The sequence below is a fragment of the Diadema antillarum genome, unplaced genomic scaffold, assembly GCF_040938485.1.
Source record: "Diadema antillarum isolate AM-2024a unplaced genomic scaffold, OU_Dant_1.0 seq00000754_RagTag, whole genome shotgun sequence".
Classification (NCBI taxonomy): domain Eukaryota; kingdom Metazoa; phylum Echinodermata; class Echinoidea; order Diadematoida; family Diadematidae; genus Diadema; species Diadema antillarum.
Window position 1 is genome coordinate 998,243 of NW_027271647.1, and position 26,541 is coordinate 1,024,783.

At 38.1% G+C, this 26,541-nt stretch overlaps 1 protein-coding gene across 1 annotated transcript; it reads left to right on the top strand.

The window, feature by feature from the left end:
• LOC139738555 (pleckstrin homology domain-containing family A member 8-like) lies at positions 1–21,664 on the top strand. The gene is made up of 12 exons (XM_071649176.1): positions 1–55; positions 2,197–2,313; positions 7,439–7,563; positions 8,319–8,480; positions 9,290–9,333; positions 10,381–10,698; positions 12,665–12,750; positions 13,725–13,783; positions 14,271–14,401; positions 15,925–15,995; positions 17,258–17,319; positions 20,397–21,664. Exons 1-12 carry the CDS (start codon positions 1–3, stop codon positions 20,592–20,594), a joined length of 1,428 nt encoding a protein of 475 aa, XP_071505277.1. The 3' UTR covers positions 20,595–21,664.
• The last annotated feature ends 4,877 nt before the right edge of the window (positions 21,665–26,541 follow it).

Sequence of the window (26,541 nt, forward strand, 5' to 3'; positions counted from 1 at the left end):
ATGGGCGATGGTGTGCTGATGGCAGCAGCTCACAGACAGCTGTCGCAGCCGCCTCGTCTGTAATCCCAGGCGCTCTCGCTACGTGGAACGATCAGCACCGAAAAATGTGTCCAGTAAAATTATCCAGTAGGCCTAGGCCACCTATATAGCCAGTGTGGTGCATATTATTGTGTTGATGTGATACCATTATACAATTTGCATTTATGAATTTAAAATACTAGAAGTAGAACCACATCTGCTCTGAAAGCTTGCAAAGGTGCTACATGCCACATAGATTCTAATGTCATATGACTGAGTTAGCCAACAAATACCGTAATCAATATTGGGTGCAAGTATCTCTTGGGTGTTGTCCATATTTGTGTGACTATAAATGATGTCGTTAAGTTGATGGCGAATAACCTGGTTTGGCTTTGATTCAGTATAAGATCCCATTCAAAATGAAGCTAGGATTTATAGAAACTCACAAATTACTGTAATTAGGAAGGTCTACACCATATTCTTCACAAGCACAATGACAATGTTTCTTAGATAATGAGATTGAGACATGTATGACAATGTTTTGAGTTCGAGGGGTTGTGTTTGCCTTCCTAATGCAAACGAGTACATGTAAACCTTTAAAGCTTGGTGGTACCTTGAGAACATAGTGAGTACCATACCTCAAAACAATGGAATTAGTCTTGCATGGAATCTAAACCACATCACAAAATCAACTGGTGTGGAGACACAGTTTGCAGTATGCTTAATATTGTGATGACACACGCACACACCACTCTATTGTAGCAAACGTGAAAGTGGTTCGCTGCACTGTGCAGCAGTGAGCGTGCGTATACTTTGTGTAGAAGGTGGCATAATAAAGGGGGTAAGGGCAGATTTATCTAAAATGGCTTTAGTTACTCCAAAGGAAATTGATAGTGAGAAATCAAACAGAATGGTGACAATTTGCTGTCTTCTGTATAAAGAGCTTCTCCATTGTTCTTTACAGCTCATAACACCAGAGACTCCAACTCTGGTCCGCTTTCGACAGGAGATCTCCCGCCGAAAGCCCATTTTTGCAGAATCTCCCGTTCTCCCGCTTGAGATCTGATTTCTCCCGCTTGAAATGATTTCTCACTTAATTTCATTGTATGTTGAAAAATAAGCATTAGAAAGCGCGAGAGAGCATCTAGAACCCTAGACTGCAAGGAACTTCGCGCTCGTGATGTGCCCTTCGCGCACATCAAGTTGGAGTCTCCCGTTTGCTCGGGCTTTCGGGCGGGAGAATCTCCAGATCAGAAGATGCTTGGGGTTGGAGTCTCTGTAACACAAACAGCATTTCCCTTAAAGGCATAATTTACCACTTGCATATGAACCAAAAACCCAGCATTAATGCTTCAAAATAGTTCTAAAATGTGAGTTCGGTATAGAAACAACCAATGTAAAAATTTGAACCACTATAATCGATGTTAAGTATTGTTAAATATACTAAATTTGAACAGTAGATAAATGTTTCGAGATAAAACCGTCTACAGTTATGGTTTGATTAGAAAAATAGTGATACATGTATCTCCTTAAAATAGTTTGGGCTTTATTGCAAAAAAAAATTATATGGTAGGATGTTTTGTGACACTACTGACCTACACATATATGAATCAAAAGTGATATTTTGAACATTCTTAAAATCACTGCTCCCAAAGGTAAACAGGACCTTTAAATTTGTGTTTGATTGTCTTCAATTCCTGTGCTGCGGAAGTATGAGAACTTGTAGCATTCAATGTAGACCCAGATTTTGCCCTCCCCGAGGATTGCCCTCTGATCCTTGCTTGACATATTTGGGGTGTAGGCCACCATGTCCTCAAGGTAATGATACCTTGTAACTTCTTCTATTTCTTTTGTTACATGATACCCTATGAAATGGCAACATTGAAAAAAGCATATAAAAGAGATACAGCACCAAACCAGAAAAACACAAAACAAAAACAAATAAGTTTCTTAGACTTGGTGTGGACCACACTGAAGCTACAGGCAGTGGAATATTTGGTAACTGGCAAACAAACAAACAAACTGAAATGTGGAGAACATCAGCAAAATAAAGTTATAGTGTATACTGCACAGACAATATTCAATCAAATGTGTATTTTACCCCATTTGGTTCTTTTCCCAAAGGAACATTTTTTTTTTCATGAAGTGTTTGCTGCTTTATGACATTATAATCAACAGGATGGCAGCCAAGGTGGTTCGTGCTAGAGAAGGGGATACTGACGTACTACAAGTCGCAGGATGAGATGTCTCAAGGTTGCAAGGGATCTGTTAAGATGGCATGCTGTGAAATTCAAGGTAACATACCAAGTATAGATATTCAGCCTCACACTAGGTTGAATCCATTTTGATTCTAATGTAGGTGAGCAAGGCTTTGGTCTCCAGTTACTGCAAAGCCAGAGCTTGTATTCATGTTTTTGAAAATGCATTTGTTTTTTCTACAAAGCTGATGGTACTTAGTAAGTTTATCTATTGGTTGAGCTATTTTTGTTTTTAAACTAATATTAGATTTATTGCTTTGAGATAAAAAAAAAAAATTAATGTAAGAACACAGAGTATGACCATATAAAACACTATAAATTGCAGTAAAGTGACTTATATACACACAGTAATATTATGCCTTTGGCCAGTCAATACATGACATAAAATTATGGAAATGTTGTAAACATGATCTTTTGTTCAAAAGCTGTTTTGCAGTTTTACAATAATTTGATTGTAAAGGAATAATGGGCAAATCAATGCTGAACACATATAATATGTGTTCAGCAAAATTAAGTTACAGTGTATACTGCACAGACAATATTCAAATGTGTGTATTACCCCATTCAGTTGAAAGTGAATGAAAGTTGTTTTTCAGTTGTAAAACTAAAAAACAGCTTTTGAACAAAAAGATCATGTTTACAACATTTCCATTTTTTTTTCCATATGTGCACACAGTCTACAATGTACATATTATGTACATTGTAAACTGTGTGCACGTATGAAAAAAAAAAAAGAAGAACTACGCAATCAGTGAATTCTGAAATTGAATAGTCTCGCGATCATTTCAGTTGAATCGGTTGGTTTTCGTAAGCTGATTCTGTTATAAAACATTTCGTCATGAGGCATCATTACCCTATTGAGGATGAGCTGAATTTGCTTAAAACACATTTCCCATAGACACCTGCCTGAGTATATTCAGGAGTTGTCTTCAACGGATTGAAATAAGGGTAATCTAGTGAGCTGAGCAACAGGAGGAGCCAGGGTCACCCTACAAATCTTCTACTCAACAGAAACCTTAATTAATTGTCATATGGTACTGGATTTTAACAGTGTGTATTTTGTCTTTGATTTTCAGTGCATCCGACAGATGAGACCAGACTAGATCTAATCATTCCGGGGTGAACAGCACTTCTATGTCCGAGGGGCGACACCAGCCGACCGGCAACGGTGGCTGGTGGCACTGGGGTCTGCCAAGGCCTGTCTTGCTGACTCAAAAATCCACCAAAGAAAGGTTTGTAAATAGCTAATGCTATTTTTTTTTTGTCATGATTTGGGTATCAGGAAAGAAAAAAACAAAGAAATGATGGGGAGAGGATAATTGATAAAACGGAAGATATTATGGAATGGGTTGCAAAAATTCTGCAATCTCATGAATTGTGAGCCATGCATCAATTTATTCTGGCTGCACATTCAATATCAAATAATCATTGTGATCACTGGCGATAGACACTGTAAGCATGGCTCGACACTAACTATTTTGTTTGGTGGCCCGATGGGGCCACCAAAATTATAAATTTCAAATTTTTGGTGGCCCGAGAGAAAAATTTGGTGTCCCGAAAAAAAAAAAAACAATAGAAAACATTAGAAGTTCTTTTTTTTTTAATGAGTCAAATATTTAAGTTTTGTGATAGTAAGAATTAGAAGTTGGACATATCTACTCATAAATAAACTTCAACAAACTTGCAACACTCACTCTCAGGCACTCAATCAGTTCTTTTCATCCATCCTTTAAACAAATTTAACTGCTAATTTCCGGTGCAAAAAGTTACGAATTTATTGACATACTTTTCAAACAATTTTGGTGGCCCGAGGCGGGCCACCAAAATTTGCCCTTTTTTGAAATTTGGTGGCCCGACTTTCATTTCTGGTGGCCCGGGGCCACCGGGCCACCGTTAGTGTCGAGCCCTGCTGTAAGCATGCTCTTATGCACTGGCAGCAAAAGAGTTTGCACATAATAGCAAGCGTTCTCGCACTTTAATAGCAAGAGATGGCTAGTCATGGATCCAGGAATAACTAGAAAAGCATACTGAGAGTGCAGACCTCCATCAAGCAGCTGCTTTCCACCGATGATCTTGCTCTTCCACAGTGATCAATGATTTCCACCCATACATATGCCAACAGATTTCCCAATATAGAAGCCTTTTGGTACGTCATCAACCCTCAGCTGCGGGGCGCGCCTCGCCCTAGCAGAAACCAGAACATGCACTTTAGTGTGCGTATGAAAACCTCAAAAATGGGCAGCTTGAACTCCCGAGTTCATTGACCCTACCTACCAAAATATATTGAAAATCCTTCATAAAAGCCATAAAAGTTTCTGGATCACTACCAAAATTTAATCTTTTGTTCCTTGTGTCATTCTCAACCTTCCCTGCAAGTTTCATTTAAATCCGTTCCCAACTTTTTGAGTTACACGGAGTTGAGTTTTGCACACAGACAAACAAACAGTAACAAAAACATACCCCCCCCCCCCCCCCCCCCCTTTGGCAGAGGTAACAAGTAGCATGAGTTCGCGCACTTCGCAAGAGTTTGCACTTTGCAATATGCTGCTTGAGATATTCAAAGCATACACAAGATGAAGAGTTCTTGTAAACACAACCACTTTTAGCATTACAGCACACTCAAAACAAAAGAAGATGGAAAATGTAGCTGTTTTGTCGCAGCCTATGGATTCCTGAATTCATTCTTCATTGGGCACAAGTCCATAGTTGCGTCTGCAGTATGTCTTGTGTCGTGTTTCTCCAAATTTTTTTATGCTTGCATTGCCCACTTGACATGGCTTTATTTTCTGATATCATGTTTCATGCATGTTGGCACTCTGTTATGCCATAACATTTAAAATAACTAACCTATCTGTTAGGCCCTAAATGCTTTAAAGGGATGGTACAGTTTCAGTTGAGATGGGGCTTCATGTTTTTAATGTTCTTTTACGATTTGTATGATGATTAAAAAAAAAAGATAATTAGAAACCTCTTATGAAAAAAAAAAGCAAACATAATCCTAAGAGGAATTCAAAGTTTATTTGAAGAAAATTGGTTTTGCAATGGCTGAAATATCAAAAAACAAAGAGTCCTAATAAAATGTGGGACCCACCTTTTATTTTGATCACTTTGTTCTACTTTGTTTTTGAATATCTCAGCCATTTCAAAACTGATTTTCATCAAATAGACTTTCAATTTCTCTCAGAATTGTATGCTCTTCAATATTTCACAGAGTGTTTTCTCAGTATGTCGCAAAAAGTTAAAAGCTGAATCCTCACCTCAACCAATACTATACCATCCCTTTAATTCACACCATCACAATTCCTGTTTTATAATCAGTTGACTGGAAATTTGCAATTGTGCAAATACATATATGTGATATAATTAACACTTCTTCAATTTGTATGTCGTGCTGTAGAGCATTGAGTATATACAGTAACATACACTTGTACATGTACATGGAAATTGCAAGTGTTTGTTGATAGCGAACAACACTTACATGAAAATTGAATATCCTGCATAAACCTAGTTTTGGCAAGGTTTGCCAGATCACATTCTCTATGAAAACATTTAAAAGTCCTTATATCATACTTGTGGCACACTGCCGAGAGCAATAAAGGGACTATTTCCCTTCCATGCATGTTTGACTGTACTTAAAATTTGTACTTCCTGCTAAAAATGTGTTTTGTTTTGTCATTACATTATATGTCTGATTGTTGGTTGTTTGGTTTCTTGTGTTTTTTTTCTTCTTCTTAGTTTTTGAAGTGAAATAAGAGTAAAAAAAAAAATAAAAAAAAACAGAAAAGAAGATCAGGTGCTTGAAGTGAGAGCAGTTCTGTTCTCTTCTGGCAAAAAGCAGAATGGTTTGATTTAAAGGGATGGTACAGTATTGCTGGAGATGAGAATTGGGCTTTTAACTTTTTGCGAGATACCAAGAAAACACTTGTGATATAGTACAGAGCATACCATTTTAAGAGGAATTCAAAGTTTATTTGATGAAAATCAGGTTTAGAATGACTGAAACATCCAAAAACAAAGTAAAACAAAGCGATCGTAGTAAAGTGTGGGTCCCACACTTTATTAGAATCGCTCTTTTTTGGATATCTCAGCCATTTCAAAACCAATTTTCATCAAATAAATGTTGAATTCCTCATAAAATTACATGCTCTTTCATATTTCATAAGAGGTTTCTCATTATCTCACCAAAAAATGTTAGAAACCTGAAATTAGGTCTCAACCAAGACTGTACGATCCCTTTAGCAGAGTGAACCCAGAAGAACTACTGTACCTCTTTGATGCCTTAGAGCACCACAGTGTGATGGCATAGCCATTCATTGCTGTGGAAACCGGTTCTAACAACCTCGCCTAGTTTGCTCTGGGAACTCTATTGTTGCTCAACATGCACCTGGTTCCAACCCAGAGGAAATCCACCCCAAAAATGAATAAACTTCAAAAGAATGAGAAATATATTCCATACAGAATGATACAACAATGACAAAAATCAGACAAGAAATAAGGAAAATATGACATTTTGAAATTTCACATTTTATCGGAAAACATTTCTTGGTCAGTCCTTATGAATATTCAAATGAGCAAGTTTATGATGTCCTACCTTCACAATTTTTCATGCACAATTGTATGTTATATATGAAATTCAGAAAAATGGCTATTTTTAGCTAATACAAGTAAAAGCATGCTCTCATACCAAGATATATCAAAGTTAACATTTGTTCTTTGTTATGTTGGGTGGTTTTAAGGCAAGTTTTATATTCATGCAGTTGAAATGTGAGATTTTAGTCATTTCTGTATTTGAAATGAATATGAAATTGTGAGAGCATTACATCGTCACTTTGCTCTTTTGAATATTCAAAAGGACTGGTCAAGAAATGTTTTCGGAAAAATGTGAAATTTCAAAATGTCGTATCTTCCTTATTTCTAATATCTAAATTAAGTCATTTTTGTATCGCTCTGCAGGGAATATTTTTCTCATTCTTTTGAAGTTTATTTTTGAGGTGGATTTCCTCTTTAACAAAAGGCTGTGATGTCATCATTACGACACTCTATTGTACAGCTGCAGCTATCAACAGATGTATTGAGTCCACCTGGTTTTTCATGAGATCACAATTGAATCAAATCAGAGTAAGTTCAGAATTTCATGTTTGTCTTTGTCTTATGTCACGCAGAGGAGTCTGAAGACAGCCTGAGAACCAAGATGTCAGAACTTCGCCTCTACTGTGACCTTCTGACCCAGCAGGTGGCTACGGTCAAGCTGGCCGGTGCAGGGACGGCAAATGGCCCGGACCTGGAGGTGAGGCAGTGCCTGTTGGGAATGTAGATTGGCAGTCCAGCCATTTTATTTTAAGATTACAATATTTTCCTGTTTAAATGCATATTTACCTGCACAGAAAGGCCCTCAAAGTATCAAAGGGGTTCAATGAATACATGGTAGCAAGTACAACTGGAAAATTGTGTTCAGTTTTAAAGGCTTAGAATGGAACATCTTCTTTCACTTTCTGTACTTTCACTAAACTCAGCTAACATGAGAATATATGGGTGGGACAGTAAACAAAACAGCAACCGTGCTATTCCATAAAATCCATCAACTACATGTGTATGCTTGAGTATTGTACCTGTTTTGTAAGCGAACTTCAGAATGCATTCAACCTTGCCCAAGTTTAATCCAGAGGGAAATGAGAAAAAAACCTTTGACTTACATGAATTGTGACTTTAACAATAGAATTAAACACATTCTTTTATCCATCTGGGGCAGAATTTGTCTTTCACAAATAATTGACTCGTGCGAGGTCGACATAGGTGAGGTTGACTGTAATGTTCTACCTGATCGAGTTATTAACCAGTTGCTTTAGAAGCATAATAAATAGTTATCATGAATAAATGATAAATCAAATAGATGATAAATGATTATCACATCAGCATCGTCAGCATGTGATAATCAGAAGTTAGAAACACCCTTGTGAGTTTGAAATGCATTGCGACCTCGTGAGCGATGTTGTGACTTCCAATTTGTTGACTCCTTATTCTGGCCTCTGCGTTTCATTACAGAAGCTCAATGAGTCCTCCTCGCTGCTATCGGCGACATGTGACACCTTCATCAAGACGTTACAGGACTGTATGAAGCTAGCCAAGGACTCCTTCACCCCAAACATCCACAACATGGATATCAGCAACACAGTTCTGCCCCCATCTACGCCTTATTCAGACAAGGTAGTGAGAGCAGGCAATGCCTCTATGGTGCTTTGCTGAACAGTCATCTAAGTAAACAAATACTGTATATGCCGAATATATTTCATGAGGTTTTCATTTTCGCAAATTTCGCGAGTCAGGTGCTATTCGCAAATTTAAAGGCAGGCAAAAATGATAGCTCTGATCCCGATAAATGAATGTGATGCACACGTATACATTTTTCCATTCAGTTCACCCCACGATCGCGCATTTAATCAACACTTGGGAAAGCATCTATTTCATTATTTTGCATTGAATGTACAAACAATCTCTTTCTATTGATATTGCCAAATACCACCTTTGCTCTCAGGTGGATGTGCTGGCAAGCAGCATTTATAAGGATTACATAAATAATCGTTACACCACAGATGCCTATTCCAGTGAATTTAAAAGCCAGGATGCCTGTTGGTACAAATAACCCTTTTCTGCTCATGTGCAAAGTGGAACTGTGAACTGGCGTATTGCTGTGTGAAGTGAACGTGACACTGCTCAATGCGCTTCAGCTTGTCATTTTGGCAAAAATTAAATGTTAGTCGTATGTGAGAATTATTGTAACCATATGATGTATTCCAGAACATCCCTGAATAACTCTGTGATCAGTCTTTTAAGCTGTTTCATACGGGAACTTGGTGATCTGTGTATTAATCCTATAGGGATTTCAGAATTCAGTATGGAACAGGTTAAGCTAAGATTAGCATTTGAATTGAAAGGTTTCTTCTTGGTTGTTTCGTAGTGGTCATTTTATTGGTAGTGTGTGATTTAATTTACTGTAATTTCATTACAATTTGCAGAAAAAGTCAAGTGCAGTGCAGAGATCGCACTCCGTGGAAGACAGGTAAGCTTGAGATGAGTAAAATAAGAAGTCTAACTCATTGTTTGACATTTCAGACATTTTAGACATCTTTAACTGTCCTCTGTCTTCTGACAATGGACTTTCAACTTGTCAGAGACATCAAAGCCAGAACATAATTCTCATATGCCTGTAGAACTGTCAATTTTTTAGTCCATAATGTACTTGTAGGCATAAGAAATGTGTAAAATTATGCTTTAATAACACAATTTTAGTTGGGTAACGATGAAAATGGGAAATATTAGCCATATTAGCCATGTTCGCGGGAAGTTCACAATCTGAAAGCTTTAATTACCCGGTCATGGTTGCTATGTAATTGTTCATAATTGATTATCGATAATTGACAAATCGGGCCACAGCAATATCCATCAATCCTCCGCGATAGAGTGAATCGCAAATGGTGAAAGATGAATGTTGAAACTGGCTGAGAATTGTTTTAGCTGTAAGTTTTCACACTATCCTGCTCAGGACTCGGGGATTCTTCTGAGGAAGAATATGCAGCAGTCCCAAATCTGCCCGTTCTCCCTGACCTTGCAGGAGGCTCCCTGAAAAATAAAATACTCCTCATGCCTTGACAAGAGAAGATAAATTTATACATTCCACATCTGATGATAACTTTGGCAATGGAGATGCACAGAACACATCAGCACCTCCCTACTTGCTCTTCTTTGAACATAATTGATATTTGATGTGCGAAAGTTGGCAAACCGTGTCTGTGTTGTCATGGCTACTGCACATTGTGCGCTGCAAACTTCCTGCAATCAAGCTACTTTCAGACCAGAAATTTTTGTGTGCATTTTAATCTCGCAATTTTCTCAGGGGTCAAGATTGGTGGAATAAGAATGCACAATACAGTTCTTGTCTACAATATATGCATTGAATGCCTTTGGCAGTTGGCGAAAATTTCATGCTGCAATAAAGGCTGTTTGATCCAGTTTGTGAAAATTTCATGCCACAAGATTAGCTTGTCTTTACAGTATTATCTTATGACAAAGTCATATAACTTATCGTGTTTAATCCTTTCAATTCAAGATATGTCCCACAGTTGGTAAATAAACACGGAGTCACAACGAGGTATCGAAATCTCGAGGAAATGGCAGCCCGTACCCCTCATTCACGCCCATCCAGCCGCACCCCGAGTATCTCGAGTCAAGAGGGCATTCTTGGGGGACTCTCGGCCACGCCCGGTGCCCACGGTGAGGTCCGGAAGTCATCCTCGTTGCCGACGACGCCCACTCCTGCCTCACTACCGACCACGCCCACTCCCGAAAAGGTGCTTGTCAATGGCTCCGGTGTGCCACATGCTCCGGAGGCAAGGGTGCCGACTTTCTTTTCAACTTTGTCCACAAAGTAAGTCTGATTCTAAAGAGGGGATTACAATTCTCCATCAATCTCCAAATGAACAAACCAGCACCTTTACCCTTGTGGTGTATTTCATGTCCAAAGGGTCATATTATTCAGACCATGTTTTCATAAAATACAATGCATGAAGTTAAGCATAGAAATACTGTAATATTTTTGCGGTGTTGAAATTTCAGCGCATTTTGTGCCACATGAAACTAGCACGAAAATAATAACACAATTCTTTTTTCTTGTAGTGTGTAAGATATTTCATATTTCGATTCCGCAGAATTCACAACATGCAAAGTTTTTATTACTTGACAGAACGTAAAAAAAAAATTACTTGCACAATGATTTCCACTTTTACAGTACATGTAACATTCTTTAAGATGAAATCAAATCATGCTACAGACAACCTTGTATGCAATGATAAACTTCTGTTCACTTTATCTAATTTCACATGCAAAGGAAAAAAGAAATGTACAATGAAATATATACATGCATGCATACTACATATGTGATAGTGCATCACAAAATCAGGGGAAAGTTGCATGCCATGATTTTACATGAAGACACAAAATAAGCAAAATGGGTCAAGCTATCTATCTTGAGTTTTTCATATTTTCTGAATGGAGCAATTCTTCTACGTACACTGTAAATTTTAAGTTTGTTATCATAGAGCGAATGTGAAATTGTGATTTTTGCAGTTTTTTTTTACAACATGCTTTTGTTGAGTAGTGTGATTGTGAATGTTTTAATGGCCTCTTTTGATTCTTTAAAAACCATTGACACAGACTTTACTTTCCACTGTAATAACTTTTGAAAGGATTGTTTTATTCTTTTGAAAGTAAATTTTGGTATTATGTAGAATGTGCTTGATAAGAGGAAAATTTCAGCTTAATTCAATCCTTTCATTGTGGATAAGTGGAGTATTAAATCCTGTTTTTTGTCACTTTTATTCAGAGTGCAGCATGGTGAGGATTAAGCACTTGAATAGACCCCAAATTTCAAAGCTTCTTTTCTCAGTTGAACACTTCTCTGGAGTGTGTACTTTATATCCACTATTTAGATAGGTGAGGAATGCCCATTTAGTTATACATCATTTTAATGCTTAGAGTCTGCTCTTTCAGAATCTGCCCTCAACTAAAAAAAAAAAAAATCCATGTCTGGCAACTTGATGGTGGTTTTTATGATGCAGGGTTACGTATATACTCATACTCAGACCAAGGTTAATATAACATAGGTGTGAGAATTATGTGAACAATGCATTGTCATTACCAATAATTAATATATGATATGGAATAAGGAACAGGAGGAGCCAAATACTAGATCCAGTTCTTCATGGTTACAAATATTATTATTTTTGTAGATGTATGTATAAATACACAAAGTTTAAAGGTCCTGTTTACCTTTGGAAGCAGTGATTTCAAAAATTTTCAAGATATCACATTTGATGCATATGTGTAGGTCTGATGTATCACAAAACATCCTACCATATAAGATTTTTGCGATAAAGCCTAAAATATAAGGAGATATCTGTTTTTTTCTCAATAAACCATAACTGTAGACAGGTTAGTCTGGAAACATTTTTATTATAACCATTGTTTACATTATGTGTATTTAACAATACTTAACATCGATTATACGGATTCAAATTTTTACAGTGGTTGTTTCTATCCCTAGCTCACATTTTAGAACTATTTTAAATCACTAATGCTGGATTTTTGTTTCATCTGCAAATGATGAATTATACCTTTAAATAATGTGGGTAAAGGTATTCATTGCTTGTTTGGCATTTTAGAATAATGGGAAAAGTGTACTGAATTAAAGGAAAGGAGTACCAAGAGTGTTTTTTTTTTTCTCTCTCTCTTTAATGCAACATTGGAGAGAGAGAGAGAGATTGAGAAGGAGTTTGCACAGATCTTTGTGTAATACTGGACATGCTTGAGGTATAACTGGATGGCTTCCTTTTCAGATTTTCCGACGTGCAAATCGAACCGGATGAAAGCATTCCAGCTCAGCCTTTTCTGGATGCGTGCACCTGTATAGTTGGGGTGTTTGGTGAGTGTCTTGTGGTGTTGTTTGTTTTTCATTGATTTTCTTTTTTGGGGGGGGGGGGGGGGGGGGGGGGAGGAGGTGGGTTTTGTGTCTAGTTTGACACCCTCAACAGAAATGCCAACTGTTACTTTTTTGCAGTATTTTGTACTGTTTGGTGACGAAAATACCACAGATTTCATTCAAAATACTACTTTTCTCAAATGTGTTACTAGACATGCCTATTGCAGAAAAGGTAAAATACTGTTTCCCCCCCCCAAAAAAAAAAAAAAAATATCCCTTTTCAGCCGTCAGAATCCTGCAGTGCTGTGTACGAAGTTGGCATCCTTGCCTCAATTAGCAATACAAAGGTCCCCTTGTGGGAAACCTTATTTTGAAAGCTGCTTAAGCTTGATACTATAAAAGGAGGAAGGAGCAGAGGAATCTTTTAAAAGGATACCTTTTGTTCTTGCTGCTGAAACCCTACAATAGTTTTGAAAATACAATGGCAATACTACAGGTCTCTCTTGAATTCATTGAGGTCTGCACAAAAGTTTCAAAGCCAGTAGAGATTTAAAAGAGTGTATGTGATATTAGATGTTACTTTGTAACCAGGAATTCTCCTTCGAGTCATCCAGTGTATGCCACCAAATGTTACAATTCTCATGTAATTATACATGAGTGCTTGTTATTGAATACCTCCATCCCCTCTTGTAACAAATGAATACTTTGCATAGTTACTGTAAAACCCAAAATGATTGTGTGCATTTTGATTTTGCAAATTTCGCGAGAGCCCAGCTTCTCGCAAAAGGTTTTGTCTACACTATATGCCTTGAATGCCAGTGTCAATTTGCGAAAATTTAATGCAGCGAAAAATGCTGTTGGCTCCAATTCACAAAAATTTCATGCTGTGAAAATATGTTGCTTTACAGTATAACGGCCTAGATTTACTTGGATTGCTAATGAAACCAACTTCCTTGCCTCACATGTACTTCTTGCAGATGCCCTCAGTCCGACGGCTTTTGCCCCCGTCAAAATGGATGTCAACGGTAACATACGAGTAAGTTCTTTGACAGTTATGTTGAAGCAGTAATTCTGAACATTATATCACGCAGTTGACTTTGACTCTTTCTGTCATACAAGCATACATGCATGATAGGTATGAATTGGAATATTTAATGACCCAATTTCTTTGTTTTTGTTTTGTTTTGTTTCGTACGTGGATTCTCTACTATGAAGTTTGGTGACTATGCATGAGTGACTATGCTATCCATGGCTTGGAAATTCCTATTGATTGTCAATTCGAGTCCAATTATCTGTGCCAATCAGTAGAGAAAAGGCATCATTGGACATGCCTATCTCGGAACAAATCACAACATAAAATTTCTTGCATGTATTTTATAACCGTTTCCCCCTGTGCAGTCTTCATTTTTCTTGCTAGTATCATTTTCAGGGTAATTTGGTAATGGGTGAAATATGAGATTAGCATGGCATCAGTTGAAAATGAATATGATTGCATATGTATGTATTTTTCTTATCTCTACCAGAAATTGCGGCAGAAGTACAGCACCGACCCTGAGATGTTCATGATGCTACAGGGCATGGTGCAGGAGGAGGTCCGTTCCAAGACAACTCAGGTCAAGAACTCGGCGACAGACGCCCTCATGTGGCTTAGGAGGTACAGTTCCACTTGCTCAAAGTCACCAAAAAACTTTTACTGGTAAAGCTGTTATATTTGCCGATTTCAGGAATCGCTGTTATACTGCGAATTCAACAACGGATGAAAGCATCGAAAGATGATGCCAGCCTACTCCCAATACCGCTCCCCCTCCTGTTTTAATAGACAACTTCAGATCTGCTACGCTAATGCCAAGACACATACCTCCTAGAGGTGTAGACAGTTGGAGCTATGTTGATAACAGCTGTCTTGCACACTCAGTAGGTGCGTCGTAGCAGTGGCATCACAGATCTAAACTGCCTGTTTGGATTCTCCTCTTTAAAGGACAAGTTCATCTTCATAGACATGCGGGTTGAATGAATGCAGCAGTATTAGTAGAACACATCAGTGAGAGTTTGAGGAAAATCGGACAATCCATTCAAAAGTTATGAATTTTTTAAGTTTCTGCTCAGTCATGGCTGGATGAGAAGACTACTATAGCTTGTGATGTCATATGAGTACAACTATATATATAAAGAAAGTATAAAGAAAATTCCAGATATTCTCACTTTTCTCACATAATAAAAGAACATTCGACTTCTCTCTTTCAGAAGTCAGGGGGAATAATATTACCCCTAACATAAGTCAGATACAAGTCGAAGAAATGTGCACTTTATTCAAAAAGTCAAGTTTTGTGAAATTCTCCTTTTATTTTCCTTATATCGTTGTAAGTATGTGACATCATACACTGTAGTAGTCTTCTCCTCCAGCAGTGATTGCACAGGTATTTTAAAAATTCATAACTTTTGAATGGATTGTCGGATTTTCCCCAATCTTTCACTGATATGTTCTACTAATATTGTTGCCTTCACTCAATCCACATGTATATGAAGGTGAACTTCTCCTTTAACAGCCAAGAGCTTTTACGGGTGTAATGTTTGTTCACTTGATGGCATGTGCAGTGACAATGCTGTAAAGGAAGTGAATATGACCAAAAAAAAAAAAAATGAGGGACACCACTCTGATCATGTTGTGATGACTTGCACTGAATCCACAGAATTTGATGTAAAGAAATGCAGTCTGGTAGCAGAGTTTCCTAAAGATTAGAGGCATTATTTGCCATTTGCATATCAATGAAACAAAAACCCAACTTTAGTGCTTCAAAGTAGTTCCAAAATGTGAGTTAGGGATAGAAACAACCAATGAAAAAAAAAATCATTAGGAAAATCAATGTTAAGTATTAATGAATAAACACAAAGTGAACAATAGTTATAATAGATTTGTTTCTTGAATAAACCGTCTACGATTATGGTTTAGTGAGAAAAATAGTGATATCTCCTTATATTTTAGGCTTTATTGTGGAATTTTTATATGGTAGGATGTTTAGTGATACAACTGACTTACACATATGCATCAAATGTGATTACTCAAACATTTTTAAAATCACTGCTTCCAAGGTGAACTGTACCTTTAATTAATTAATTAAAATTATCTGTGACATGATGATATGTAATTTTTGCCATAATTGTTTTTTTGTTCTGCAGAACACTGGAATTTATACGTGAGTTTCTGAAAGAGATCATCAATGGAGAACGGGACATGAACCTGGCAGCAAGTAAGACAGACTTCATAATTAATTTTGTATGTTTGTGTGTATGTAGGTATATGCAATGCTCAACACAAATCATCAAATTAATTTTTTTTTTGGTGGCCAGACAGTAAAATGTTATGAGCTGTTTCCCTTCCAAATCAAATACTCTTTGTCAATTATTTTGTGGTGCCCATGGCAATTGACAAATTTTGCACAAACTTAACTTTTTTTTTTCTGCAATGCCTAGATGTTTCTTTTAGTTTAGTTTTTTTTTTAAATTTTTAGGAAGTGATAAGAGAAATGTTTGCTTTTCCTGACATCAGAATGTCTGAAAGTCACAAGTAAAATCTGCCATTAAAGATGTCTGGATAAATGAATCTGAGGCTAGTAAAGAACAAAGATTTGTGTTGTTTTTAAAGTAATATTTTTATTTGCTTTTGTCCCTTTTTAGTATACATCTAATAACAAAGAAGCTGGGTTCAAACAGTTAAAAAGTATTCGACAACTTCGTTCATCTACCACTTCACATTGCTGAATCATGACTCAGGTAGTCGTGACCTTGGAAAACCTCAGAACACATGGTATTGGAGTAAATCTCATGATCGGCTGATGTAGAGAAGGCAGATGTTTCTATATCAAGCAACAGAGAGAGGTCATTGACCATTCATCTACTGTATACGCCGAATATTTCACAAGGTTTTTATTTTCGCGAATTTCGCGAGTCGGGTGCTATTCGCGAAATTAAAGACACGCGAAAATATTGACTCGATCCCGATGTTATATGTGACGTACGCGTATACACTTCTCTGTTCAGTACAGGACTCCAGCGATCGCGAATTTAAGCACTCGCGAAATTGTCGGGAATTCCCGATTCACGAAAATTTAGACTTGCGAAATATATGGCGTATACAGTATTATCAAGTTGTATTTACTTTGTACAGAGATCTAGGTGGGTTTGTGCTGCTTATTCTTTTTTATTTCTCTCTTCCAGAGATGAAACAACATAGTGGCATGTGCAAAGGTTGGGGTGTGGAAGGGGGGGGGGGGGAGATTAAAGATAGCTCAGTATTGTTTTATCTGAATTCAAATATGACCCAGCGATATCTGTCAGTTTGCAGAGAGAATAGACACAGAATATCTCTCATTCCTCGATGTTGATCGAGTTGGTGTCTGACTGTTCCACATACTCCTATCTGTAATCTTTCTCTTATCTTTTCAAGTGCAAATACGAAAGATATAACTTTGCATTCTTAACATTGTAACCCTCTCTTTCTTCTTTTGTGCAGCTAATGCGTATGGGAGGACTTTGAAGAAATACCATGGCTGGGTTGTCCGAGGAGTTTTTGCTGTAAGTACAATGGAAGTTTCCTGTAGCCATTATTTACCTAATCTCCATTGTCTTATTGGCTGATGGACTGGTTACGAAAACAAACTCAGACTCAGATCAAGGTCAAAAGATTAAACTCCTCACAGGCCATGTTCTCACGCCCGACTCAGTCGATGGCGAGCCAAGTTCGCATATTCTGCTCAAACGCACAAACCCACCCTAAAGGATCAATAGATTACCAAATGCCACAGTACATTGAAAAAGTTTCTCGCGATACCAGTCCTGTCACATGTAGCTTGCATTTTATTTGGTGATTGACTATCAAGCTGTATTCCCTACTGGATTTGCTAGTAAATTCTAAGTTTCTGTCACGTTTTGTGTGCAAAAATTCATGGCTCTACAATAATGTAGCTACCGGTCATTTGAAAGAAGAACAATCATAGATTTGTCATGTAATTTACATCTACGCAAAGCTTTGCAGATTCCCTACAACTTCGCTCATTACGTATCCATAGTAACAAAAATCTATTAAGAAGTTACATAGATTTGAAAGGAAGAATGTTTACCCAAAGCATGACAATATGTTGCTGTCTCAGAATAATGTGGCGCACAGGGGGTTTACACCATGGCACATAAAGAGTTAAAACACACACACACACACACACACACACACACACACACACACACACTAATTAAACTGTCTTGAGAGGCTAACAGTGAATTTGCATTTGATATGTTTGGTGTTGTTTATATCCACTTTTGGGTTTGTTTGTTTGTTTGTTTTTATCAGCTGGTGTGGAGTTTTTAGTGGCAGAACAGCAAGAACATGGTGGATGAATTATCAGAGTCACTGATCTTGCATTCCACACGGATTTTGATACTGGTGAATTTATGTGTACTGATGATATTCTCAAGCCATGACTTTGTTCCACTTATGGGGGAAGCCCCAACAAACTTGGTGTCACACTGTATTCTCTACCATATAGTGCTGTGTTTCAGCCCGTCTAATTCATTTGCAGGTCATTGTTTGTCCTTATACAAAAAAAAGAAGACAAAATTATTCCTTCTGTCTTAATGAGAAGATACCGATGCCCTGAGAAAATGATCTCTGTGTGGGAGTCTTGGAACAGACAGGTCTTATTGCCACGTATGCATAGGAATTATTGGAAAATGGTTTTGGATTTTTGATCTGAAGCGTTTATTACCCTGCCCAAAAACCCACTTTTCAGTTTTTGTTTTTGTTTTTTTTCTTTGCCATTCAAATGAATTGAAATTTTTACAGTTTAATGCACTTAAGACTTGTTTTACACATCAAGTTTCAGATTTTTTTCAGACTTTTTCTTCTGCAAGTATTCTTACACCCCTGAGTTAAACCACTCTTGAAACTGCACTTCTCTTGTGTCAACATGTGTATTTGTCTCTCCAAAATATCTGTACTTGTAATTTGTAGTAGTAGTACGTAACACCTATCATTAGATCATTAAGAGATAAAAGATGAATGTCAGGATAAGGTCATCTCTGTGTATCAGTCTTGTAAGGCAGGGTTCGACATTAGTGATGGCCTGGTGGCATGGTGACCCGGTGGCCCAGGGCTACTAAGAGTTGGATGTCGGACCACCAAATTTCAATAAAGGTTATATCTTGTTGGCCCAATCAGACAGATGGAATTCAAAAGGACTTCTAATATTTCCTTCGATTTCACTATCGGGCTACCAAAGTTTCAGATTCAAAGGGTGTGTTCGAGCACTCTAAAGCGAACTGAACCAAAGCGCACCGTACCGAATTGTGCCAGTTTTGGAACGTTCGAGTGCTCTGTTGAGAAAGCGTACCGCACGAGTTATTTTGAGAAAAGGTCACACATTTTTGTAGCAAGAATGTCATCCACCTGGCGCTTGAACTACTTACAGCTGTCCCAAACAAAGAGAATGATGTTTTTGCATTGTGACGTATGCGCATGATACGCGCATGCTTTACAGCGAACTTTTGGTACGCTTTTGATACGCTTTTGGAGCACATTGGGAAGTGGTCCACTTTTGGCTCGGTACAGTGCGGTACGGTACACTTTGGGAGCGTTCGAGTGCTCCTCTGGCGCGGGTATGGTACGGTACAGTTTGCTTTAGGAGAGCGCTCGAACGCACCCTATGATTCTAGTTTTCTGAACAAGCCACCAGAGAAAAATGGGATGGTGGGCTACAGGATGCTATTCCACGTGTACAAATGGACCAATGGAAGCCGTTCTTCACGTCCATGTTCCAAAATATAAGACATTGTAGTTTTTATGTGCAACAGCTTCACTTGTTCAAGACAAAGGGAATCTTAGGGTACAATGGCCGTGATTCATGCTGCTTTCTCTTAATCTGTGCATCAGCAGGCAAACTCTTTAAATCACAGTTGCCATTATGGATTAATACAGCCTATATTATGACTGATTTTCTGCAGTACTTGCTTGTGATATTGTTGTCATATGGGTTTGGCCTATAGAATTGTTCATATGAGAAACGTAAGGAATAAAGTGTTGATGTCAAAATGGAACAAAAAAAAAGGAGAAAAAGATAAACATCAATGATATCTTATTTTTAAGGGTTGCAATTATTTTCTGGGAGTCTGAGTTTATTGTTTTAAGCCATTTAAGCTCAATCAATACAATTGTATTATCTTTCTTTCTTTCTTTCTTTCTTTGTTTGGGGGGGGGGGTTGTCTCCCTCTCTTGCTCTGGCATTGGTGATGTTATCTGTAGAGTAAAGCAGCCCTTGTGCCGTTTAGTGATCCATCCCCATTTTTCACTTGAGTTGGCAACCAGTTACTGCGCCTAACTGGTCCTGAGAACTCAACTTGTCATGCAGAGTGTAGCTTGGTACTGAAAGGATTGTATTTCATTATAATTATAATTATTTTAATTATTATTATTATTATTATTATTATTATTACTATTATTATTATTATTATTATTATTATTATTATTATTATTATTATTATTATTATTATTATTATTATTATTATTATTATCATCATCATCATTATTATTATTATTATTATTACTAAGGGCTCTTTCGGAAGTCTCCAGTGGCATGGTATTTCTTCTTTCTCCCCCTCTGCAGCTGGCAGCCAAAGCCGTTCCCTCCATGGAGTACTTCCTGCAGTTCCTGGCCACCAACAAGGAGGACGCTGAACGGGAGGACTTCGAGGGCATCATCATCCGGGACCTGGAGGAGTGCGTGAAGGCCCTGACCAAGCTGACGCTGATCCTGCAAGAACACTACGAGAGGGGCAAGCTGGAGACCGAGGAGATCGTGTAGTATCGCGGGGGTTATTCTGGTTGCGTCTGGGAGCAATCCACGGCCGAACGCATCGTGGAAATGTGTTTTTTTAGATCAGCGTCATCCTCGTCCCGCTATGATCAAGATGATTATTTTATTATCGAAAGCCACCTTTGCTATCAGTGTTCATTATTTCAAAGTTTATGTCAGTGACTGCTACCTGGCAATTAGATTCTAGCCAAAGGCATACTGCATACGCCTTATATTTCGCGAGGGTTGGATTTTCGCCAGAGTCGGGTACTATTTGAGAATTTAAAAACACGCAAAAATATTTACTCCGATCTTGACGTGAATGTGATGTGAGTGCATACATTTCTCCATTCCGACTTTATTCCATAATCGTGAATTGGACGATTTGCGAAATTGTCTGAAAGTCCCAATTCGCAGAAAAAAAACCCCAGCTCCTCTAAATATAAGGCGTATACAATATTATGAATGTATTGTTTTGTTTTGTTTTGTTTTGTTTGTTTTTGTGGAAGGCAGTCTGGTGCCAGCTTTATCTTTATGGCAGCAAAACGCACGTCAGAAGCTGTCATTGATCTGCTCGTAAATTGCTTTGCAGCCATCGTCACCTTTGGTCATATTTTGACCTGAATAGTACTTAACCTTTTGAAGGCAGTCTATGCCAACAATATCATTATGTGAATTCTGTGAATGCACAAATTGTGCCACTGGTCAAGCCGTTTTTGGCATCTCCATGGCAATGACTGGAGAGGGATTTTGTTCGCTGAAGAAGTTTACCCAATTGGAAAGAGCAAAGGGTGAGAACCCTGTCGTTCAAAGTCACATAAAGCTGTCGATCCCACAGTTGCTAGCTCTTACAAGCGTTCATGATTTCTATAGCATCTTGTAAAGCAAATCAGTTTACATCAAATTAGATTGATATTGAACATTGATCCCACATGATGAAGAGTACATACCAGTCAGTTACTCTGTCACTGTTGTCAACTTTAATTGCTACTTACTCCATTTTTGTTTCTGTATTTGTACTTTTTCTGGACAATTTAGTGAAAGAGATGCTTGGTTTCATTTTAAGCTTCAGCAAGGAAAGAGAGATACAGTAGCATGCAAAATGGGATAGGGAGGGGGTGTCATCTCACACAGTTTGACATATTTTTCTGTATACGCTGTTATTTTTGCGTACCAATATTTTTGCGAATTAGTAGGTCACGGACATTTTCGCGAGATGTTGTTTTTGCGAATTGACGCAGAGGCCTTCATAAGAGCACTATTACCTTTAGCGCATGGTGATATTTTTGCGTGTTGTTGAATTCGCAGTCCAACTGTGATTCATGAAATTCGCGAAAATTAAACCCATGCGAAAATAACAGCTTATACAGTAAGCCAAACAGACTAACAAAATGCTGAATGAAATGATGGAAAAAAGGCTGAAATCTATCTTTTACAAGTTCTTATTAAAGCAACTCTAAATTTTGGTTTGAGACTTAAAGGGTTATAAGACGAGAAAGCAGGTTATTCATTAACAGAAAAGTGATATTTCTATTGTACATTTGTTTCTGAATTGATTTGGATATGCCACCATATTCACAAGATTGCCGTCACCTTGCACACTTTTGCAATACTTCAAGGAAGTGTAGGGCAACTGTTTGTCCCAATCGCACATTTGTTGTGATGGCTCACACATGGGTAATCTCATTGGCCTGGAGACTGGGCGGCGACACAATGGCGACTGGAGTCTCCACTGGTTGTGGAGACATCTCTGAGATGTCCCCTGGGGACCAGCCAGGTCTCCAGGGAGTAACCGGAGAATCGAACAGGTTCATATTTTTCAGAGATGTTTTCCAGTCTCCAGCTAGTCTCGTAGACATCTTCTTGACGTCTTCATCAGTTGCGGCCAAGTCTTGGAGACAAATTTTGTTTATGTAACCTCGTCAACCATGTAAAGACTCATGGCAACCTGCTGGCCTCATTTTTGCCCTGTTTGGAGATGTCCGAGACGTTGCCCTGGAGTCACCTTTTTGGTGAGAGTGCAAACCATTTTTGGTCTTTGGAGTCATTCGAGTCGCTGCAACTGATCGGTCGCGGCAGTAGTGGTGATTTCTCTTCCATTGAGATAAGCCCTGTAGCGTCATGAAAATTGTGTTTCCCTTGGCATTAATGTTGTGATTCATCACTCTCTAATTTAGTGTAATGTTTGTGAGGTGTCCCTCAGTGATATAGAGTTATGCTAATTTTGTCTCTTAGTCATCACAGGAGAATGTCCACTACATTGTGCGAGATCATGCGTGATGTAGTCCCACCTATGCCAGTCAGTGCGTGGGCTCCTTCATCGTAGAGAATCAGGCATTTTGCAAAACTGCACAGGGGTTGAAACTGTAACGTCTACTTGTGGGGCAAAACAAAATTGACTGTAGACATTGGATACTTTGTATGAGCTGTACTGTCCAGACTTGATGTGTTCTTTGTTGCCTGAAAGGAAAGGAGACTGTGAAATAATTGTATGCCAGTCGCACAACCAGGTCCTCTCCGGCAATTCTGTTGTACACTGGGAAATTTGCATTTGTGCTAATGACAAACTGGCTTTCAATTATTGGCATTTGCTTTCTGCGGTGTAACACCGTGCTGTTGTGTCCTTACGTCTTGGGTGGACATAAAGGTGTCAGTCTGGGTGTGCAGACACACAATGTCCCGATACTGTTTTCTTTGGTTATTTAGTATGTATGCCATGTGTACAGTTGAATGTGTAGGTATGATTTCTGAAAAGTACTGAGATTTATATGACAAAAACAGATAATTGCCTCATGACTGTAATTTCTCCAGTGTAAAAGTTTAACTGTTGTCTTTTTTTAAAACCCCTTTAACAGTAAAATCTTTTCAGGCGTTGATTAGTTGAATATTTGCTGAAGATAAATTGTCATGTTTTTCAGTGTGTATTTTGGGTCATATATGCTAGTATAGCAAGAGAAGAGAGGAGCTATTTTTTTCTTAAATCTTGTTGACAGGGATGCACCATTATAGTATGAAGGTATTGCCTTTTTAGAGGTGTAATAAAACATGACATCCTCATGCGACTTACTTGTGACCCGCCACAACAAAAGGATCCTTAAGTCTGGGGAGGACGATTATCTGATGTGACATTATTCCTTTACTCTTCCACTTTAATTTCATATATAACACAACTCATAAAAATACTTGGTTGCAGAGATATCAATGATTGTATTAGCGCATGTCGAGTGGTGTAGGAAATCGGCGTTTTGAGAAAACCGCCTTCAAAATTCCCTCATGAGATCAAGGGGAGGCAAGACAGTTTTCACCTCTTGATAATAGAAGGTATGCTTGTAGCAACCTCCACAATGTTCATTCAAGCTTAGCGCCAGTGATCTACACACGACCAATCAGTAACCAGGATGCTGCGCACTGACCAATAAGATAACTCCCTCGTTGCTAGGGGCGGAGTCTAGCTGCAGCGCTAAATCCAAATCTTCGGACACGTTTCTGTTCCGTTGAAAGTTGAACTAGAAATGTCGCTAAGGCGACTGGTATGCCTCCGCCATAATGCATGATTCTCCTAATAGGTCTATAGTACATGTAGACAATGTGTGATTACATTTTCACAAAATTGGCAAAATATTAAAATGACAAGTTTGTCACAAATATGTTGAATATTCACCTTCCTTGACCTACATTTGTAGGTTTAATTGGATGAATAGGAGAGCATGTATTTGGGGATTTAAAGGGGAAGGCTAATACCTGATCAGTGGGAATCAGTGCGAATGCTGGGGGATGACTGTTCCAATCCTTATGGGATTTATTCAAGAGTACATTATCATATCTATTGTTGTGTGAAAAATATTTGCTTCAGAATGGTCTCATATTCAAGTAATGTGCAGTTTAATGTTTCCAGGTAAGCGTCCCTGGTCAGTGACGGGGCATTAATCTGCACATATCTTGAATATGAGACCGTTTTGAAGCAAATGATTTTCACACAACCGTAGATATGTAATGTACTCTTAAATGAATCCCACAAGGATTGGAACAATCATCCCCAAGCATTCGCACTGATTCCCACTGATCAGGTACTAGCCTTCCCCTTTAAGGACTTTAACTTGACTTTGACCCATTCATAAGTTTATAACGCACTGAGTAATTTTCAAGGTATGGAGAAAAAGTGCAATTTCTGTATTGAAAAGTTCATCGTTACCATTTTCATCTGGCCTTTGACCCTAAGATTCATAGGATAATCACTGTCAGGCACAACATGCATAAATATGTAGTAAGTTTCAAGATAACTTGAGCCACTTCTGAGATATGGAGGAAAAAGTTAGTTCAGCACTTTCCCTTGATCTTTGACCTTTTGACCTTTGAGGCAAACAAAAAAAAGAAGAAAAAAGAAAGTTTCCAGAGAATCTCTATTAGGTTATACATTCATACACCAAGTGTAAAAAAAAAAATAATAATAATCCTGCTGGCATTGCATAAATATGAGGGAAATAGTAAAATTTCGAAGTGTTGCTCTTGACCTTTGACCCCAGACCTTTGACCCATGAACCCTAAATTCTCTAGATAATCACTGCCAGTCAGTACATGTATATATACTATGTTCCATGAAGATACCTTGAACAATTTCCAAGATACCGAGAAAAAAGTGAAGTTTTAATATTTTTACTTGACCTTTTGACCTTTGACCTTTGACCTCATGACCCCAAACTTTCACCAGAGAATCTTAATTGGGTAATACATGTATACACTAAGTTTCAAGAAAACATCTTCAAGCATTGCATAGTTATGGTGGAAATAGTGAAATTTTACGTATTTGACCTTGACCTTTTGACCTTTGACCTTGAGCATGTGCACCCAAAAGTTGATAGGCACAACTTCACCCCCTAATACACATACATGCCAAGTTTCATTAGGATACCTCAAAAGGTTTTTTAGTTACGCTGTCCACAAAATTCATTACGGAAGGAAGGACGGACGGACGGAAAGACGGACGGACGGATGGACGGACGGAAGGACGGACGGACGGACGGACGGACGGACGGACGGACGGACAACCCGAAAACATAATGCCTCCGGCACCACTTCGTGGCGGAGGCATAAAAATCATGGCCCAGAAAAATGCTGATTTCTTGCCTCTCCTTTGATCATTTTGCCTCAAAATTTCGGCAGATGTTAGACAATACATTAGACTACAAAATTATGTACAAAACAGAAATCCTATAGTTTTGACTGATTTTGATGATCTGACTTCAAACTCAATTTTCTCAGCTCAGCCGTTAGCAACTTCAGGATCCTTTTGTTGTGGCAGGTCACTTATATTCCCCGTGATATAATATTTTCCTAAAATGTGTAGTTCTTAGGGAAAATATTACCCAGAAGTGAAAATATAAATGCCAAGGGACCATTCAGCAGTATATTTGTACAGTGACAGACTAGGCAATATAACAGTCAACCTCGCCTAAGTTGAATCTATTTGGACTGAAGAAATACTCACAATAGCTTCAACTTACAGAAAATTCGACTTTTGAGGGATCAAAATCAATAGCATATAGAGAAGAGGACTTGAAAAGACCTTCGACTTAGGCGATTATTCGACTTAATGCAAGGTCGACTTAAGCCAGGTTGACTGTACTATGAACTGATCTACATAGATACACATCATTTTATACTAGCCCCATTGCATCCAGTCAAATTCTTGAATCACATTGCCTGACGTGATATCAATGGTAACAATATGACAATTTTGATCCTCGCTGCATCAGTCATGTGATTGCGTTGTGACCAATCACTGACCAATATTTATATGCACCATTTGATGTCAGTAAATATTTTTCACAGAACAAATGTATACTCTATTTTCTTTTGTTAGAAGATATTTATTTTAACCACTTTTTAGTGGACAGTACACCCAGGTGGTTTCTTTGAAAGAAAAGTTATAATGTCAAAAGTGAAATTACCTAAACAA

Excerpts from the sequence above, each read along its gene's own strand:
- LOC139738555 (XM_071649176.1), top strand. The coding sequence starts at position 1 with ATGGGCGATGGTGTGCTGATGGCAGCAGCTCACAGACAGCTGTCGCAG. Across the intron at positions 56-2,196 it reads ACAGCTGTCGCAGCCGCCTC|GATGGCAGCCAAGGTGGTTC; the intron begins GTCTGTAATCCC and ends TATAATCAACAG. Across the intron at positions 17,320-20,396 it reads TTGTCCGAGGAGTTTTTGCT|CTGGCAGCCAAAGCCGTTCC; the intron begins GTAAGTACAATG and ends CCCCCTCTGCAG.